We start from the raw sequence: 21,307 nt of genomic DNA on the forward strand, positions 1-21,307 counted from the left end.
ATTACGTTTTTCCGTTATGTATCAATGCTTTCAGTTTATGTTAAAGGTTTCCGATGTTTCTGTCCTTGGCCTTTTCCAAACTGTTTCCTTCAAGAAGAAAATTAGAAAGGTATTAAGATTTCTATGACTTCATAAGGAATTCATAAAAAGGTTAAAGACCTTTAAATGGCCATCCTGCCAATAAAATGGTGCTAAGTTGTGCAAACTCTTCAGACACGGGACATCACTTTTATACATGTTCAAAAAACAGCTGTTTCGATTTGAACTGATGTGGTTTAAAAAATAATTATTGCAATCATTGAGCCACAAATGTGGTTGAGATTTAGAGCCTCCTTCACATAAAACAGTATGTCACTCCAATAGCTTTTTGGAAGCAATATTTTAAACAGTGGAATAAGTATTTAATTAATATGCATGCAAAGGTAGGGCGTGCATGGGTAGAGATCGAATATCAGCGAGTATCTGAGCGCTCCTTCCCTCGGAGCCTCGCTCTAGCTTCTGCGCTCTGCCCTTGGCCGAGGGCACGCGCCCTGGCAGGGGGACCCGGCACTTTACCGCGTGCTTTGTGTGGAACAGAGGGCAAACTGAACCATGTGCAGCCAGGCCCTGAGAGACGGGATGAGCCCAACCGGCAGCCTGGAAAGCGAGAACCGCACTGAAAAGGGGCAGGTCTGACTCTGCAGCTGGCTCAGGGGAAGCCAATGAACCCAGCTCTGCTGCGCCCTAATTCCCTCTTCTACAAAATGTATTAATGTCCATTTCGGCGTTGAGATTCTGGGAAATGAGGCAGCTACCAAGCTTTTCCTATTTATGTTGTATTTCATCACCCCACCACCATAAGTGCTGTCACACACGCCACCACCTCTGATGCTCAGAGCAGTTACTTGCTGGCGCGTTATCCTGCCTCACTCTTGCCAGACCATCTCTGCAGGAACTTCACCCTCTCTCCCATCTCTCAAGCTCACCTGTACTTGGTTCAGTCCCAAGTACATACACACGCTAGCTCTGACCTCTCCTGAGCTTCAACTCTGCTTCTCCAAGTTCTAGCTTCCACGTGGGTGTCCTATTGTTGGATCAAGTGGACTAGACTTGAACGAAACTCGCAATCCTTTCCCCCAAACCACCTGTCCCCCTGAACTTGCACATGTGCGTCTATTACAGACTTCTGCCGGGTAGGCTTGTGACTTTGACATTCCCCCCCATCTCTTCTCCACACCTGTTTCCAGACAGTCACCTTTGGATCTTTTCTTTCTGTGTCTCATACTCATTCTTCTTTTTTTGTTAACCCCCCATCAATCCTGCCAAAATCCTTAGCACATCAAAGTCTAGACGACTGCAGTGGTCCCCAAACTGATGCCCTGATTTCAGACTCTGACCTAATGTTGATATACCAAATCAAGCATCTAATCAAAAACTGCTCTGCCCGTGCTCATCTCCTCCTCAAAACCTCTATTTGCTTCTCTCCGTTATAAGATCCCATTTAACTCTCATTAAATATGACCACTGTTTACCCGTGCAACTCAGAACTTTCCTAAACAAATTCTGAAAGTCCCCCGAAGAGGCCACATTCATTTCTATTCCCAAGCCTGAAACACCCAACTCTCTCTCTGCTGTCTGAAAAGGACCCACTCCTTCTTCAAGATCTAACCTTGATGACCTCATCTCTCGCTGCTCAGAGTGGTCGGATTCTGAATGTTAGTAGTTACCACTCATTTGGGAGGATGGCAAAGCCCAGGAGCAAGCAGCACACCAGGCAAAGCCCCTTCACATAGAGTAACTCATTCGGTCCTTGAGCTCATCGGGTAAGCACCATGAATTCTCCTACTTTACAGGTGAGAGCATGGCTCAGAGAGGTTACTGATGTGTCTAGGCCACAAAGTTGCCAAGTGCTGGACCCAAACCCAGGTGGTCCAGCCACAGAGTCCGGGGTTCCTTACCCTTACACCACCGTGTACAGAATCTTCCTGTTATAGAAGTCATCAACTGTCTCTCCCACATGCAAGCTGATTAAGGGAAAGCACTTCGCCTCTGTCCTCTTTGTCTCTCTGGCATACACAGAGACACCTGGTATGAGAATTCCAAGAGGTGCAGGAAGCAAATTTCACAGTAGAAACAACGATGAACCTTGTACGGTGTCTGCCATGCTTAAAACACACTGAGGCACACCTTCCTTCTTGATTTTTCCTGTGTTATGTTAAAAGTGCTGCTGCATGGGCTTAAGACCTAAATACACATTTCTCCAAAGACATCCATATGGCCAACAGGCACATGAAAAGAAGCTCACTATTGCTAACTATTAGAGAAGTGCAAATCAAAACTACAATGAGGTATCACCTCACACCAGTCAGAATGGTCATCATTAAAAAGTCTACAAAAAATGAATGCTGGAGAGGGTGTGGAGAAAAAGGACTCTTCCTACACTGATGATGGGAATATAAATTGGTGCAGCCACTAAGGAGAGCAGTATGGAGGGTCCTTAACAAACTAAAAATAGTTACCATATGATCCAGCAATACCACTTCTGGGCATATACCTGGAGAAAACTCTAATTCAAAAAGATTCATGCACCTCAGTGTTCATAGCAGCAGTATTTACAACAGCCAAAACATGGAAGCAACATAAGTGTCCATCAACAGATGAATGGATAAAGAACATGTGGTATATATACTCAATGAAATATTACTCAGCCATAAAGCAGAATGAAATAACTTGCAGTAACATGGATGGACCTAGAGATTATCATATTAAGTGATGTAAATCAGGCAGAGAAAGACAAATATCATATGATATCATTTATATGTGGAATCTAAAAAGAATGATACAAATAAACTTATTCACAAACCAGAAATAGACTCACACACACAGAAAACAAACTTATGGTTACCAAAGGGGAAGGGGAGGGAGGGATAAATTGGGAGTTTGGGATTGGCATATACACATTACTATATATAAAATAGACAAACAATAAGGACCTACTGTATAGCATAGGGAACTATATTCAACATATTATAATAACCTATAATGGAAAAGAATCTATAAATATATATATATATATATATATATATATATATATATATATATATATATGTAACTGAATCACTTTTCTGTACACTTAAAACTAACACAACTTTGTAAATCAACTATACTTCAACAAAATTTTTTTAAAGTGCTTCTGCATATTTCACAGTTTGAAAAAGGGGTAATGTTCATAATAAAAATACCTTAAACATTTCCAGGTTTCAGAATGTGGGCCAGACAATGAGGACTTTTAATGTCACAGCCTCCCTCCCTCCCTTTCTTTTTTCTTTCCTTCCTTCGTCACTCTCTCAACAAAAATTTCTTTTATGCACACCACATGCCAGAAAAACAGACCTCTGGGCGTGCTATTAACATTTCCATCCTAGATGCTAAAAGACAGAGGCAAGTAACATCAAGTGATATCAGAAGCAATAAAGTGATCACTAAAATTTACTGTGAACATACCATGAGCTAGACGTTAGGGACTTGACAGCTATTTTTCTCACGCCTCATAACAGCTCTATGAGATAATACTATTATATCTCCATTTGTGTATAAGGGGAGGAAGTTGAGGGAGGGGATGGTCACACGACTCCCAGAGATTCCAGCCCTGGTAGTTTGAGATTAGAGCTTGCGCTCTCAACCTTTACACTGGACTCCCTCCAGGAGTAGGTTTCAGCCGCACGGCATGCAGAGGGCATATGCGAAACTGGTTTCATTTCCTTTCCACGAATAGTGTTGGAGCAAAACAGGGATTCTCCCGATATCAGCACAGACTTCCTCCGCAAGCAGGTGTGTGACTTTTAACAAGTTTACTCTCAGGGCTTCAGTTAATCCATTTGTAAAACAAAAAATTAGCACCAGAGCATCTCCAGAGCTCCTCCCAGATATAGACCTTCCATTATTCTAAAGAGGCAGCTGTAGGGCAGTGAGAATCCACCAAGTCTGGAGTCAAGGAACTAGGTTTGTTTTAATAGCCAGCATCCTCATTGAAGCCGGTCACAGGGCTCTGCATCCATAACTTCTGGCTTGCCTTCTCTGGACTTCAGCTGCCTGGAAGACAATTTCCTAGTCCAAGTATCATCTGGAAATACAATGATCTACCCTCTCAACAGACTTTTAAGTGCACATACATTATTGTTGACTGCAGGTACAATGCTGTACTGTAGGACTGGAGAGCATCTTGCTGGACTGAAATTTTATGCCTGTTGATCAGTAACCCCCTTCCTCCCCTCTTCCCCCACCCCCCGGTAACCACCATTTCACTCTTTGATTCTATGACCTTGACTATTTTTGATGCCTCATATAAGTGGAGTCATGTAATATTTGTCTTTGGGGTCTGGGTTATTTTACGTAGCATAATGTCCTCATGGTTCCTCCATGTTGTTGCATGTCACAGAATTTCTTTCTTTTTGAAGGCTGAATAGTATTCCATTGCATGCATAGACTACATTTTCTTTATCCATTCATCTGTCAATGGACCTTTAGGTGTTTCCACATCTTGGCTATTGTGAATAACACGGCCTAGGGCATGGGAGAGCAAATTATCTCTTACACATTCTGGTTTCAATTCTTCTGGATAAGCACCCACAAGTGGGATTGTTGGACTATATGGTGGTTCTATTTTTAATTTTTTGAGGAACCTCCATACTGTTTTTCCATAGTGACTACACCACTTTGCATTCCCACCAGCAGGGTGTATGTAACTGCCAGAGAATTCAAAACCAAAGTCTCAGTTTCTGAATTCTTTCTTGTCCTGTTCCGTGGCCGCAGGTTTTGCTTTTTAGATGTGAGACTTGAACTCATGTCCAGTATTTCTTCATTGTAAGCTCTGGCTCCAAAAAGGAGCTATGCCCATAAAATAATGCACCTGATTTGGAAGGGTGTTTACATCATTCCTTCCCTTCTCTGCATTTTCAGGATTGTTTTGCTAACCAGCATGATCCACGTAAACCTTTTTCTTTTCATCTGAAATATAGTCTCTGTTTACACTGCTGACTCCCAAGTCTTAACTGTGTCGCTCACCTGAGCTCCAGATTAGACCTTGTTTGTACTCTTAACCTTTACACTGGACCGACTGAAAATAGAAAAATAGGAGCCTACTGAAGTAGATTACTTAAAATGAGAAAAACTAGTTAAAAGTTTTAAAATAAAGATGTTGTGCATTATCTACCTATATTCGCTCATAGGATCCAAAAGCACATGTGCCTCATGGCCGTGCAACAGTGTATATGATATAGTCCTGAAAGCAGATTGAATACAGATGCAGGATGATTCAAGTTGCTGAGAAGAGGGGAGTAAGGAGCATCGGTTCATCTGAAGGGACACAGAAGCAGCAGGAATCTTCCTCTGAAGGTAAGTCCCCAAGCTGAGGATGATTGGACTTGTTCCAGCTCTTCTTTCTCTCCAGTTTCAGGGAAGAAAGAAGAGGGATGGACAGTAAAACCAGAAACCCTTCTTCCCTCCTCTGCTTGCGTGAACTGCCAATCACCCAACACAACGATCACTGCTGGAAATACAATGTGACCTGGAGTTAGTTACATTGTAGGGTTTCTACAGAAGAAAAAACAAAGGCACTGCTGTCTCCCTTCCTTCCTTCCTTCCTTCCTTCCTTCCTTCCTTCCTTCCTTCCTTCCTTCCTTCCTTCCTTCCTTCGTTTCTTTCTTCAACATTTTACTATGAAAATTTCCAAACATACAGAAAAATGGAAAACCTTCATTTCTTGAGACCATATATTTCTCCCTCCATCAGATGGAGCCAAGTGGTCTCAGAACTCCCCCTCTACTGGGTGGGACCAGAAAATTCTAAACCTCTAACTGCCTGAGCAAAGGACTGGACCATTCATGATCACTTCTGACATTCTGGTCACCTTATCAGTTTCATCATACCTGCAGCTAGTTGATGACCCTTGTTAGACAACACCTGACTGCTTGTATCATTTAATTTATTTTAAATTTATTTTATTGTGGTAAGAACACCTAACATGAAGGAGATCTACCCTCTGAACGCATTTTTAAGTGTACAATAAAGTGTTGTTCACGACAGGTCAGTGCTGCACAGCAGATCTTCCCATGCATTACTTAAAAACAGGAGACAGTGAACTCCATCTTTCAAAGCCATCTAGTTTTTGCTTGTTTGGTTTTTTATAATCTCTCAATGACTCTGACAACTGCCAAGTTTAACTGTTTCCTGACATCATTAGAATACTAAGCATAGGACATTACTGGTCCTTTAATGTGAAACCAGGATCTAATCCAGATGTATTAGGAAGTTGTTACTTAAAGACTTCTGTTAGGGAGTTAAAAAGTATTCAGCTGATTCTCTCTCTTGATTTTCTTCCTCATGTGGAGGGGGCAAATGATTTTTTTCTTGTTTTTTTCAATAAATGCCGGAAAGGTAAATTCAATTCTAGGAATGCATTTACATTTTACTGTTAAAAAAATTCTGTACATTTGCATCAAATTAAATAAAGAAAGAAGATGTTAACATTCTACTATATTCAACAATCAAAAACACCATCCTGAATGATGTAGCCAAAACTCTTTACATGTTGGGTATTTTAGGCCCCAAATTATTTTAGCTAAACCAGTGCAGTGATTTTTAATATGGTCATTTAATTAACATTAAAAATACAGCAATAATTCATACTTATATATGAATTATGAGTTATATATTTGAATAAGAGTTTGTTTTTTTTTTTTTTTTTTTAGTTTACAGCGATGATTCTACAAACATGTTAATTAAGCCTACTTTGAATGGTTCGGCTTGACTTTTCACAAATGCCTTTATAATTTCCAGGAAGTCGATGCACAGCTGTCCCCCAGCACACAAAGACCGCTACTGTTTCCTGCTGCTGAGAAGGCCTGGCTAGGGCGGACACTAGGAAGGCATGTGGACACTAGGAAGGCTCACTTTGCGATTAAAAAAAAAAGGCGGGAGGGATAATTTAGAAGTTTGGGATCAACAGATACACACTACTATATATAAAATAGACAAACAGCAGGGACCTCCTGTACAGCACAGGGAACTATATTCAATATCCTGTAATAACCTATAATGGAAAAAGAATATATATATATGCATATATACATATAAAACTGAATCACTTTGCTGTATACCTGAAACTAACACAACATTGCAAATCAACTATACTTCAATGCAAAGTTTTGTTTTGAAAAAAAATTGAACATCCCATGACAGAGAAATTGTCATTCATATCCTATTATTTTCTAAGATTTAGAAGCCCCTATATTAATGGCAAATGAGTTACTGATAAATGTGCTTGACTGCAATTAAAAGAGATGCAACAGAGACTTGCGCTTAAGGCGTGAGATGCAATGTTAATGAAATCCTACAATCTCCTTTCAGTCCGATCTCCCCCAGTTGCTTCTGAAGGTAGACTCCCATTTCCAGTTGCATGTAGGCAGGTAGGAATTCCATATGAAAATAACATTCTTTCCCTGTATTTACATACACTTTTGAAAATAAACAGCAGAATACTGAGAATCAACAAGCACCAGAAAGGCCAAATTATTAAAGAAACAGTGATTTTTGTGCCTTGTTTTTAACATTGCAGTGACCTAAAAGGTAATATTCATTATCCGTTCAGGCAAACAGACTGATTCTGAGGCAACCAAGATTCATCCATAGCAAATCTGAAGGCAAAGTTCAAAAATTACCATCCCACCCCCCAAATACTCCAAATCATCAAATCAAAGAATTTTTAAAAATATGTTTGAGATTTTTCTCCATCTCAGATAGAACTTCGGTGCTGTGCCCTCGACTCACAGTAGCAAATAATAAATGTTCTTTTAATCTTCAACAAGTGAATGAATAAATGAATGACTTCACTTCCAAATTGAATTAGGATACAGGAATTAATATGCAGAACTAAGAAAGTTTGCATTAATTTCTGGCTAAGGAGGTGCTCATGGCTCCAGGGGTGGTTAAAAGATGATCCTCTGTACCCCAAATGCTCTGACTAGGGGGCTCAGACCCTTCTCACAAGTGTTCCCACTTCCCTGGTTTTCTCGTCCTCCCTTTGCAATTCCTTCCCACCATTCTCCAGGAATTCTTCCCTCAGGAAACTCACAGGACCATTTTCTGTGTGGGATGATTTAACAAAACCACTTGTAACTTCTTTGGTTGAACCAGTATTTACTTCTTTCAGGCCTGGTGGAAGGCCCCAGGGACAAAACAGAACCATACAAGCAACTTCTGTCTTTGTTTTCCAGACATTGTTCCATTTTATTCAAAACCAAGCTCAAGAAAGCAAGAACCAAGAACGTGCAAGGACCTCAGTCTCCGGACAGGCATTCCAGGACTGGGCATGTTGCCGATACAGGCTCACTCAGTCCGGTCCTGGTGCCATGACAGTGCCTGGAGAATGGAGAGCATTCAATAATGGAGAGTTTGCTAAATACATTTAGTAGCTCATCCAACATCTATGCATTCAGTGCTTACTATGCTCCAGGTGATAAGGCTATGCTGGTAAGAAGGAGATCCAAGTTCCCTGCCCTGGGTTGGGGGGACGTAGCCTAGAGCAGTGCTGTCCAACAGAACTTCCCATGGGGACGGAAATGTTCAGCTCTGCACGGTCCGCTGGGCGAGCCCCTGACCGAACACTTGCTCTGTGGCTAGTACAACTGAGGAACTGACTTGTAGACTTTAATTAATTTAAATTTAAATTAAAAAAACGAAGCAGTGTAAAACATGTTTCCATTAAACACAACTTTGTTGTTTGGGCAGGACTACAGTTTTCTTTAATGTGGTGTCTCGTGCACTGTGGATCTTCATTGTGTATCTGGCAAATGCAGAGTTTCTAGCATCTCATTTATCATTTTTTATATAGATTACAGGTTGAAATGATAATTTTTAATATACAGGGTTAAATAGCATTAATCTCATCTATTTCTTTTTACTTGTTTAAAATGTGGCTACTCAAAAATTTAAGTTTACATCTCTGTTTAGAATTGTATTTCTATTGGATCTAGAAGCAAGCAAGAGAGAGGGAACAAAACCAAATAAGCAAATAAATAATTATGAAATCTAGAGAATCTTACAAATCTAATCATTCTTTCTGCCTAGGTTAAAACCTTATAGGGTACCATATGATTCAATAATTTTAGTTCTGGCTGTATATTCAAAAGCATCAAAAGCAGAGTCTCAAAGAGGTATTTGTACACCCATGTTCATAGCAGCATCATTCTAATAGCCAAAAGGTGGAAGCAACCCAAATGCCTACTGATGGATGAGTGGATAAACAAAATTCAGTATATCCATACAACTGAATATTGCTCAGCCTTTTACGTAAAGGCAAGAAAATTCTGGCACATGCTACAGCATAGATAAATCTTGAAGACACTATGCTGAGTGGAAGAAGCCAGTCACAAAAAGACAAATATTATATAATTCTACTTACATGAGGTCCTAAGATAATCAAATCTGTAGAGACAGAAAGTAGAAGGGCGGCTGCCAGAGGTTAGGGGGAGGGAGAAAAGGGGAGTTGTTTAATAAGCACAGAGTTTCCGTTGTGCAACATGAAAAGCGTTCCGCGGACGCATGGTGGTGATGCTAGCTTAACAATGTGAAGATGCTCAGTGCCGCTGGACTGCACATTTGAAATGGTTAAGATGGTAAAATTTGTTATGTGTATTTTACTGTAATTAGAAACATTTTTAAAACCTTTACAGGGAAAATAACTATATTACTCCAGTAAGATTGAGGGCATTTCCAGGTATTATGAGTCAATGAAAAGCATTAAATTTAATATAGTTCATATTTACTGATCTATATGTCTTGGCATAAACATTTTCGAGTGGCAGGGAAGCCAGCAGATTAGATACAAAAATGGTCAAAGAAAACAATGGAAAAATGCACTAAATAAGGTCAGGTCTGAAGGTGGTGTTTAACAGAGAGCTGTGTTCTCAGAGAAGGCCTGGGTAGAATTGCATTTCAGGGATATTGTTGAGGAGGAAAAGAACACATCTGACTGAGAAATATAGACTGTTTCTGTGCAGTGAGAAATAAGAGATTTATAGTCATGCTAATAACTACATAGTGAAGATGTGTGAGCAAATGCAGGCAAGCAAAGAGATTCAAAAGCCACTCGGTGAGGACTCAGACAAGATAAAGACACCGAACAAAGGCATGGGCCACGGTCAGGATCATCTTCTATAAATAGTTCAAACGGAAGCTAAGACACTGATGATCACATTGAATAAAATTTAAATATGCTATGTGGAGTCAGTAATGCAGTAATTTACGGCCATTCATTAGCCCCTCAATGTGAATTAGTTGACTAGACGACTCAGCTGTTTCTGGAAGAGTCCCCCGGCCCCGCCCTTCCCCACACCTTGTACCTCCCCTGGTGGCTCTGTCTCCTTCTCCAGCTAAGGCTCTGCCCCTTTCAGAGTCCCTCCGATGGCCACTCAAGTCATAACCTCACTTCTGGGGTCAGCCGTCTTCGGCTGTTTCTTGTTTCCTCAGAGTCTCACGGCTTCTCTCCTGTGCTGCAAATCCTCTTGTCTGGGAATTTTCCAGTGAGATAATAGGACAATTTATACAACTGATGACTGTATTGCTCAGCTCCAGTGACTCCATTCACTTTAGCAGGTTTCTAGTTACACAGGGTACAAGTATATCATTTACAGTTGATTAAAATGTTTGTGATCATTTCTACTAAAAAAAAAAAAAAAAAAAAAGCAAGTTGGGCACCTGTCCCTTGGTTAGAAATACAAGTTCATTGTTTTCTTTGTGGGAAAATCTGGTACGACTTAAGGCTCCTTTCACAAGAACGCCTAAGGATCATGATATTCTGTTTCTGTGGGCTTTTTTTATCGTTTGTTAATATAAGTGCCACTTTCAACTAATCAAAGTACATGTTTACCTAGGATGCTCCATTCCCACATCAGGTCAGGTGAGAGTGTAGTTACTGTTCTACTGACTGATACACACACCTAGGTGCCCTTTGATGTGAATTCCACAGTAAATTCAAACCAGCATGAGCCTAATTTGGTTGAGGCTCCGCTCTGGCTCGTACCGCTTTAATGAGCTCCATCACAGAGCTCCTGAAAGTCCATTTTTTATTTGCATTCCTTTCCATTTTAATTGGGAGTTCCTTGTGGCTTTCTTACAGAATATGCAATTTAAGCCAAAAGCCCGAAGTAATTTTTGGCTAACAAAATTATGAAACTCTTCTTCATTTTTCTCTCCTGGATGAAAGAAACACAGACATGTTGCTCAAGAATCAACCTGGTTAAAAGTTTTCTCTTTTTCAGTTACACACCACATGGCTTTAAGGGGAAATCTTTTGTGATGCAGTGAAAGAGTATTTCTTCCCTGCTGCCTAAAGAAACCATGTTTCAAGTCTCAACTGTGTGCAGATAAGTCCTGCTCTGTGCACTATACTAGCAATCCAAATTAAACACGTGAGGGAATTTCAGAGAGTTGTATTTCTACCTATACTTTGATGATCTGGGTGATGTTGGCAATCTCTCCCACATTAGCTGTTTATCGTTACAGATTTCTTCAGCCTGCACACACATGCTGCTTTAAATGCAGTGTCACACAATGAAATTTAAGGGATTTTCAAAACAACGTGGCACAGCTGTGTTCATTCGTTCTCTAGCATAAATTCGACTAGCCGGAAAATGAAGTTTGTTTAAAAATAAACTCTTCAAGACTCCTTTTAATGAAAAGCTGGTGCAAATGTCTTCCAGGTTGTGGATGGAAACATGCATCTAAGATACCTTATTTCATTCAATGATAAATATTGCTCTGAAACCATAAACCCAGAGAGAATTGGTTATTTTTTTCTTTTACATTGATTTCATGAACATAGTTCAGAGAGCCAGTCCTTCAGAAAAGCTGTTTAAAAAAACAAACGGGCCAGAGATGGATTGCCTGCGAGGTGGAAGCAGAAAACTGGTAGCTTAGAACCAGAGGATGGATAAACGTGAGACATCGTTTATACCAACCTGAGCCACATGGGCACAGAATATGAGAAATGAATATTGTACTTATTTTTTCACTGAAGCCCTGGGGCTTGTTTTGGGTTGAATGTGGATCGCAGGTCTGGTTCAAGCCTCAACTTTGTTATCTGTTAGCTAACAGAGGGACCGTGGCCAAGCAGTGGGAAATGCAGAAGCTCTGCTCTCAGGCCGAGATCCGATCCGGTGGTGTGCTGGTCAGCCTTTAAGAACTGGCTCTCTGGTAACCAACCAACCCACATGGCTTTGTAATGTTTGCCAATTTCTGCGGTGTAAATGCTCCCACCACAGCCAGTTGAAGCTCCTCCACGACCTCACTGACCACAGAGCTGGGAACCGACACGCACACACGGTTCTCTCCTAACACCTCCCCGGAGACGACCAGCCGCTCCAGCAAGCCACCGCCTACGCGTCACTCCCGGCGCTGCCAGCTCACACACGGGGTCGAAGGCACGTTACTTCACTTCTCCACATCTCAGTTTTCCAATTTGTAAAATGTTGACCATGAACAAAGTTCACAAGGCCACTCTGGGAGTAAAACAGAAGGCACTGAGCACAGAGCCTGAAATAGCAGATCTCAGTGAACATCGACTCCCCCCTGACTTAATGACTGAACGATTCTGTCCTGTGTCTGTCTCTGTCTCTTTCTCCTCCTCTCCACGGGCAAACTCTCTGAAAGAACAAGTCTGCATTTGTTCTTAGTTGTTGTCTACTCCCTCACTCAACCCATCGCTATCTGGGTTTCCCTGACAGAACTCCTAAAAAAGGATTTCTTTGTGGTGACCAGCAGATTTTTTCCCCCAACTCCAAGGGACATTTTTCAGTGCTTATTTGATTTGATTGCTCTGTGGCATCTGACATGCTTGGCCAATCCCTCCTTCTTCTTCTGTCTTTCTCCCTCTCTTGGGTTCAGACACAGAGAACTCTGCTGATTCCCAGAGGACAACGCTGATGGACCTTTCTCAGGCTCTGGCCTCTGGTTTCTCTCACCGTGTTCTTTGTGAATGTCAGGGATTTTCCAAGGATGCGTCCTCGCCTCTTCCCTCCTCGAACCCCCACCTCCCTCTGGGCCAATTCATTTATAACCAGGGCTTCCACTCTTATCCAGGGGCCAACGACTTGAAAGGCAAGCCTGCATCTCAGACCTGTCTCTGGAGTTCCTGACTTGTGATGCCTGCTGTTTATTCAACATTCTTGACATTTCTGCCTCCGTTTCCCAGAGGTCACACTATAATCAACAAAGATAAGACACAACTTATCATTTCCCCACCAGACCTGTCCCTCCTCCTGGGCTCCCTACGCAGAGTGCACTGTTCATCTCATTTCTTGGGCTGGACACCTAGGAGTCATCCTCCTTTACCTCCCCTACCCAATCAAACGGGCAGTTCTATCTTGTAAATAATCTGCATTCCACTTCCTTAGCTCCCTCTCTAATGACACCGTGTGCCCGAAGACCCCTCAGACCTTCATCCTTGCATTCTTAGATACTTCAAGTGATGTACCACCTGATTTCCCTACCTCCAGTCAATTGCCCTTCCATTCACACTTCCTCTGGAGGGCGTTTATAAAACGCAAATAGATTATGTAATTCCTTGCCTTCCATCAGCTTCCCACAGCTACTGCATAAAGTCCACACTCCATGGGATGGAGTAATGGTCCTTGCTGATTCTGGCTCATGCTTACTTGTCTGGCCACATCTCTTGCCTCCTATCCATTTATGACTACACTCCAGTCTTATTAACCGCTAACCTTCCCCTCAGTAGGCCGTGCTTTTTCTTGTTTTTGGCTCTCTGGAAAGCCAGCCCTCTCCCCTTCTCTACCTATTAAATTCCAATTCTTTCTTCAAGGATCAGCTCAAGCCTCTCCTCTTCCATGAACGCTTCTTTGAAATCCTCATGACACCTTGTACGTGATTCCCTAAGAGGCACAATTCATGCTGTATTATAATCATCTGTATGTACTTGCTTTTCTCTCCCAGCTGAAAGTGGATGAATCAAAGCATTAATGCCGTGTCTTATTCATCACTGCATCTCTTTGTCAAGCACAAAGCCTGGACCATGAAAATGTTGATCAAATTGAACGTATCTACTTAAAAAGGCCTCCTCAGATTCCTTCTTTGCTCCTCTGTGGTGTCAAATGAGATGGAATCCAGACAAGAGTTTTTTTTTTTTTTTTAATTGAGATATAATCGACACACAACGTTATATTAGTTTTTAGTGTACAGCATAATGATTCAATATTTGTATATATTGCAATAAGTCTAGTTAACATTTTTCACTGTACATAGTTACAAATTTGTTTCTTTTTTTTCCCCGTGATGAGAACTTTTAAGATCTACTCTTTTAGCAACCTTCAAATATGCAATATAGTATTATTAAGGGACAAGAGTTTTTGCAAGCTACGAAGACGTTAAGATGGTAGGCGTTTTCAATCTTGAGTCTAATTGGAATAATGATTCTCAAAGTGAGGATAAAACATGAAGAATACTACAAAATATTAATGTCCAAGAAATGGTGGGCTTTTCAAGAATGATAGTTTACTTCAATGTGTTTGTTGTAACATAATCTGCCTGCTAGCTTCGTATGTTTAGTGTTGGTCACCAATAATTAAAACAATGACCAACTAGGTCTTTTCATGCTTATTTTGAGGATTTTTTTTGGATAGTGTACAAGAATTACAGCGAAAAGCACTACAAAACAGTAATTGCATCGAGAAAAATCATGCTAAATATGCATCCACTTGAATATTCGCATTCAATAAACGAATACCATACAAGTAAGTGAATATTCTATTCCCACACAGGTGGAAGAATGTATTCAGTATCTAACTTTTTAAAATCCGAATGGCTGCATATTCAATATGTGTTTAAAAGTTTCAAAATGGAAGTACTATTGCTGGTTTAGAACACTTCAAAGAAGCAAAAAGCTCATTAAAAAAATAAGTAGCTGGGGGAGGGTCTAGCTCAGTGGTAGAGCACATGCTTAGCACACTCAAGGTCCTGGGTTCAGTCCCCAGTACCTCCATTAAAAAAAAAAAAGTAAGTAGCAAGGACTGAGCTTACAAAGCAGATGCTCCACCATTTGCTGAATTTCCAATAATAAATTTCACCTTTTGAGTTGAGGGAAAAAATAACATTGTTCTTCTTTACTGGTAACTTTTCACAAATGATGCAAATGAAAACAGGATCTTTAACTTTGAGGATGTTCTAATGTCATAAATGAAAAGAATGCAACTTTGTTTTGAAATACTCCTTATCATCTCTACCGGTAACTCTTTATTATTCTCTGTCCACTGGAACTACTCTTTACTCAATACTTGACTGGATTTGAAAGTGTTCTCCTTTTAGGAAAAAATTGGAACAATACACATTTAGCAGATGGTGCCTCTACAGTCTACGTTTGTAAGCCTTCTAATATATCTTTTCCTAAATAATAATTTATGAAGCCCCTTTCTCTGTGAGAATTCTTCTTTGAATTTTTTGCTGGGTTGCTTTTTAAAGAAACAGGATTTCCTTGACCCCCAAAGAGATCTTTCTCCTGATAAGATAAAAATACTTCAAACTCAGTACAGATTTTATGTTATAATCTATGTAGTATGGCTGCTTCTTTTTTTTTTTTTTTCTTTTCTATTTTTCTGATGAGGAAATTGGGTCCTTCAAACAATCAAGGGCAAATAGATAACTGATGATATCAGTAATCTGCCTCCTGATATTTGACTATTTACCACTACGCAGCCATACATTTTTAGTATTATTTACCAACCCAAGTAGCCAACTTTAGCTTTGATGTTGCTGGCCATGTTGTATGAATTTGACATGGGTTTCCAAACTCAACATCAAGCGGCACATGCTTTGAGTTATTTTTCAAAAATGGCTAAGCTTACCATAGCTTTTTTAAAAAAAATGACACCAGGTTATACATATCTCTTGTCACTCATTCCCAGCTGATCAAAAACAGCATCATATTTGTAACAACAGCCAGAGTTACAGTCAGGACGCAAACAACTTTCTCCCTAAAAGAAGCTAAACAGACTACAGAACAACTTTATTTCACAGTCTTAGCCCCATTAGCTATATGCTTTATGATGCAGCAACTCAGTCTAAAGTAATTTAGCTCAGCTTTGGAATATGACTCATTCAGTTATATAATAAGATGAGAGCCACTGAGAATTTTTGTGTTTATCCATATAGAGTAGAGCCATTTCAATAAAGTAATAACGGTAAGCAGAATCATAGACACAAAATTGGAAAGAACCAGAGGAACGATCCAACCAAACTCTTCATGAATCTCTTATCAACATCCCTTGCAGGTGATGGCCAAACTCTGTACAGCTTTACACACATAATCTCATTCTTCCCAGGCCTGGAGAGGTGCCCTTGTTACGAAGTTATTTTTTATTGTGAGAAAAACTTATCTCTGTGACTTTCATTCTTAGTGCAAGATTCTTTAAACAAAGAAGTAACCAACCAATGAGTGAGGGTCCTGGAAGTCCTTATTTTAATGAGGAATATTTTTGTCTACAATATTATTTTTCTAAATTCTTTCTCCCATAGCTGGGAGATGGAAGAGGATGTGGGGTGTATGGTCTAAATCAGCAGACAAGACATAGAATCTGAACAGAATAAACAACAAACGATATAAAGAAGTCCAGACAGGAAGTCAGAGCCAGAGATGCCCATGGTCTTGGTATCTCGGGAGCATACTTTGATCTAAAGGTGCAGATACTCAAACTAGCATCACAAAACACGGAGATATTTACGACTAATTGCCAAAGGTTATGCCCCGACTTTGAAAACTCAGACTATCTTTACAAATATAGATTTCCCGAGGGCAGGATTTGTGTTCTTTGAAATAACGAGGCGCCAAAAAAATTTCCCCCCATATTTGAGCTGTGTCCATTAGCTATCCTTGACTTCACTTTCCAACAGAAAGTTTCTTTCACATTCTCAAATAAATGGGACACACTGACAAGCTGTGAATCAGCTGGAGCAAATTAGCTTCACTAATAAAGGGAGTTTCCTCATAAATTTGGTGATTACTGTTTCCTATTGCCCTAAAAAGATTTTCCAATTATTGAAAAATATTTTATAAAGCAAAACACTCAACACAGTATCAAAGTGACTTGCATTTTGATTTGAAAAGAAAGCTTAGGATGGTGGGACACTGGAGAGAAAAAATAATGAAGAAAATCTGAGCTCTTTTCCTGCCTCTGTCTCTAGTCCTTGTGTCACCTTGGTCACACAGCATATTAGAATCCATGAGCATGGGGGGAATTTAAAGAGGCATCTGGTTTAGCACTTTGGCCAATTTAGCTTTCTTCCCAACTATAAAGTTTCTTCACGCCCATACCTAGAGGATAGCATTTTAGGAACAGCATAAATAATTTTCCCCCAAGGAGCAATAAGGGCGGTAATCGCATCTGTGAGGCCACCAGACACCTCGTCTTCACTTTTTTGTTGTCAGTTGCTAAGGCATTCATGATCAGGTTTTAAAAGAGTCTCAAGGAGAATACAAACACTAATATTTAAGAGGGAAAGCATGCATCTAGTAAAGTGCCCAGTTGTCTGAGATGAATGCTAAGGTTGAGGAGGAGGACAGATAGATAATTGTTTATATATTTTTGATTAAAACAGATTTTTGTCTTCCATTGACTCCACTGGAAACACACCTAATACACTGCTAACCAGACCAAAAAGTCAAAAGAAGGTAACGTTTGGGAGCAACGTATCTTTGTGTTGGTGGCTCTCACATATCATAGAATAACAGGTTGGTGGACACACTTGGGAAAGGTGACGAGCATAGGTATATATACCAAATTAGAGCCTCTAGGTCTACTGGCAATTTTAGGGTATTAGGAGCTGCAAGATTGCCCTTATGCAAAGATTTACTTGGTAAGTGAAAACTGATCTTACCGCATGACTTCAAGCCAAAAGCCAAGTGATGAAAATATGAAAATGTAAAACCTTATTTTTGTATTAGATAGCTAACATTGGCCCCTACTATGTGAGACGGCGCTGTGCCAGCATCATTCCCTTCTGGATATATATTCGGTTTAGAAGTCACATGCTTCTTAAAATTCCTCCAAAATGTAAAGATTCTTCTTGGTTAAGCAGTGGACACTGTCTTGAAAGACATTAACTACATAAATGGCTTTAAGAAAAATAACTGAGACTCACAGATACTTGGGAAAAATGAAATGGCTGTCAATGATTATGACCTTCATATTTTGAAATCAGTAATAATGGAAAAATCAAAGGACATTCTGTAGCATTTTTGTTTGAATAGAAAGAATGAAAAGGACATGATTGATGTGAAAGAGGAAAAAAAACCCCTCAATGTATTCATTTATTTTAATTAATTTTAAATCAACCCATTCTAGGACTATGAACTGTTCTATTTTTACGTGAGTTTTTGAATACTAAATTGCAAACAGATTTTTTTAAAGGTGGAAGTAAAAACATGAAGTAAAGCTGAGGCCAATTAGTCAAAATCTTACCTGAAGTCGCTCTTTGTTCTCTTCTCTTCCCCACTCTCCCTGAAACAAGAAGGCAGATCAGTTACAATGAGTGGCCATGAAAACATGATGTAACCAAGATGGACGCCCAGCCCAGTTTACGGCAAATCCCAGATCGTCTCTGCTCCAGCCATGTCCAGCCTGCTTCTAGAGATGACTGGGCATAGCCGAAAGGGGTGAAAGGTGTTCTCAAATCAATTCATGGAAGTAAAAAGTAAATGAGTATGCGTCACATATGCTGCTGGGTTTTAAAAATCCAGTTAATAAGAGTCATTTACTCAACAATAAGCCGACAAGCTGCTAATCCCCATGGAACGAAAAACACACCGTTCTAGGTGGGAGCAAACACCTGCATAACATAAGACCACGGCCTCTTACAACCTCCTAGGGGAGATAAAGAACAGACAATACAACCTGAAATGAGATGTGCTTCCAAAGGGTACACATGTTTAAAGATATGAGAGGATGAAACAACTACTTTAAGAAATAAAGGGGTGCCCATGAAGTTATGGAGAAAATGGTATTTGATTTGGCCCTTGGGAGATACGTATGATTTGGGGAATCTGAAAAAGGGGAAGGATTGATTCTCGGCAAAGAAATAGTATGGGCCGTGTGAGACAAGGCTATCTCAGCAAGAAGAGTCTGCGTAGGGCTTGCTTTGAGAACCTGAAAGACAGCAGTTTTGAGCAGGATGAGAGCGACCCTAGAGGTTAGGCAGAGGGGCAAGAGGTTATGGACTGAGTATGTCAGCAGGGGCGGAGAGCAGGGAAGATGGATGTAAGAGAGGGCAGGAAGGCAGAGCTTACGGGGCCCAGGGAGGGCCTTGTACAAAATGTGAAGAGCAAGGGAGGCGGAACGGTCAGGACGAATGTTTATCTAGGTGACTTGCGGTGTGGTGTTGCAATCCGGGGAAACAGTAAAAAGCGATGGGGGCACAGGAATGAGGCGTTCTGTTTTAGACTTAAGGAGCTGGAAGTGCTAAAGGGACACGGAGCTTGTGAGAGAGATCAGAACTGAAATTACAGATGCAGAGAATGTCCATCTTGAGAAGATGGCTGGAGTGGAAGGGGGAAATGGGAACGTAAAAGCAGGCAGAACAGAGGGCTGGGCTGGAAACAAAAATGCTACTCTTGTTTTGTGATGTAGGACCATGAGAAGACAGAAGAAGAAGCAGAGATCCACGGAGATCAACAGAACACAGTTGTTCACGGACCACAAATCAAGTTTTAGGAAGTATGGGGGATACCAACGGCATCCCATACTGCTGAGTTTCCGTGGCTGTTGTGAGATAGAGATTGTGAGAACAGTTTTAGCGGAGCTGCGGTAGGGAACACCAGAGAGGCTGCAAGGCCTGGAAGAGTAGTGGGTGATGAGGAAGACGGGGCTGAGGAAGTGTCTTCTTGTTCACAATACGTGCCAGCACGAAAATGAGTGAGACGCGGCAATACTTTGAGCAGGAGTTAAGTCAGGGTTCCTGGGACACTTCAACATGTTTATGGGCCTAAATCAGAAACTTTGCACCAGAGCAGTGGTGTGTGTCAACACCACAGCTGAGGTGACAGAGACTTGGTTTTGAGACGAGTAAGCGAGGGCCACCCTTCCAGCCATCACTTCCCTGTCAGCCACCAATTTTTCACAGACGGAGCCGCTTACTGAGCATTTACAGAAGCTGTATGTAAACTTTATCGAAGTTTTTCTACCAGCCCTTTACGTCTTTCAAAATCCTAAACCATAAGGTGGAAAATGTACAATCTTTCACTCATGCAGCTGCCCAAAGTGTAGAATTCAGCTAACTGGCATCTTGATTAATGGCACATTCCATTCACTCGGGTGATTACCAGAGGACTTGTTTGATGCAATTTATTTCAATGATTCAAACAGATAAACGGCATCAATCGTCCGTTTAAAGGCTTCATTCATTACCAAGTGTGATGGGGCACCTCCTCATCTGAGACTTGTCTTGGGCAAGCCACTGAAAATTATTTTTGATGATCCATTTTTGTATACTAGGGGCTCTCAAACATTTTCATGAATGTTAAAAAATGTTATTCATGTCCTGAATTAAAAATAAAGTATATAAAAAAGATTAAAAAACAAAAAACCCATCTCTTTGGAAAGTCTTTAACTTGTGTAAGAATGACTCATAAATCCTGAAAGTTGACAAGAAATGTAATGAAGGTAAATAATAGGGTGTGGTAGTCAGCCTCCAAGGTGACCCGACGGTCCTCGTGACCCTCCTCCTGGTGTTCCTGTTCTTGTGTGGTACACTCCCACGCTGAATTAGACTGACTTGTGTAGCCGATAGGATTTTGCACAAAGGATGAAGTGTGGCTTCTGAGGTTGGGCCTTAAAACACACTGTGGCTTCCATCTTGCTCTCAGATCACTTCCTCCCAGGAAGCCAGATAATACCAATCAGGACACTCGAGTAGCCTTATGGAGAGACCCAAGCGGCAAGGAAATAAGGCCTCCTGTCAACAGCCAATGAGGAACTGAGGCCTCTTGGCAGTAACCAATGAGAAACTGAGGCTTCCAGTCAGCAGCCAATGAGGAACTGAGGCCTCCAGTTAACAGCCAGTGAGGAGCTGGGGACTCCTGTCAATAGCCAAGGAGGAACTGAGCCTTCCTGCCAGCAGTCGGCATCAATTTGCTCGGCATCAATTTGCCCGGCATCTGAGCAGCGCATCTCCCAGCCCCAGCCAAACCTTCACATGGCTGCGGCTCTGGCTGATACCCTCACTGCAACTTCGTGGGAGACGCTGACCCAGAATCATCCACTTAGCCACT

General features: G+C 40.9%; 1 protein-coding gene across 7 annotated transcripts in view; it reads right to left on the reverse strand.

The window, feature by feature from the left end:
- CHST9 (carbohydrate sulfotransferase 9) overlaps window positions 1-21,307 on the reverse strand; it is a 186,473-nt gene that overhangs the window by 93,798 nt on the left and 71,368 nt on the right. For all 7 annotated transcript variants that reach the window (XM_032467471.1, XM_032467473.1, XM_032467470.1 and 4 more), the window contains one exon: window positions 18,504-18,542. In XM_032467471.1, coding sequence (XP_032323362.1) covers window positions 18,504-18,542 — 39 coding nt within the window. The remainder of the gene's footprint in view (window positions 1-18,503; window positions 18,543-21,307) is intronic.

The sequence above is a fragment of the Camelus ferus genome, chromosome 24 (genome assembly GCF_009834535.1).
Source record: "Camelus ferus isolate YT-003-E chromosome 24, BCGSAC_Cfer_1.0, whole genome shotgun sequence".
Taxonomy (NCBI): domain Eukaryota; kingdom Metazoa; phylum Chordata; class Mammalia; order Artiodactyla; family Camelidae; genus Camelus; species Camelus ferus.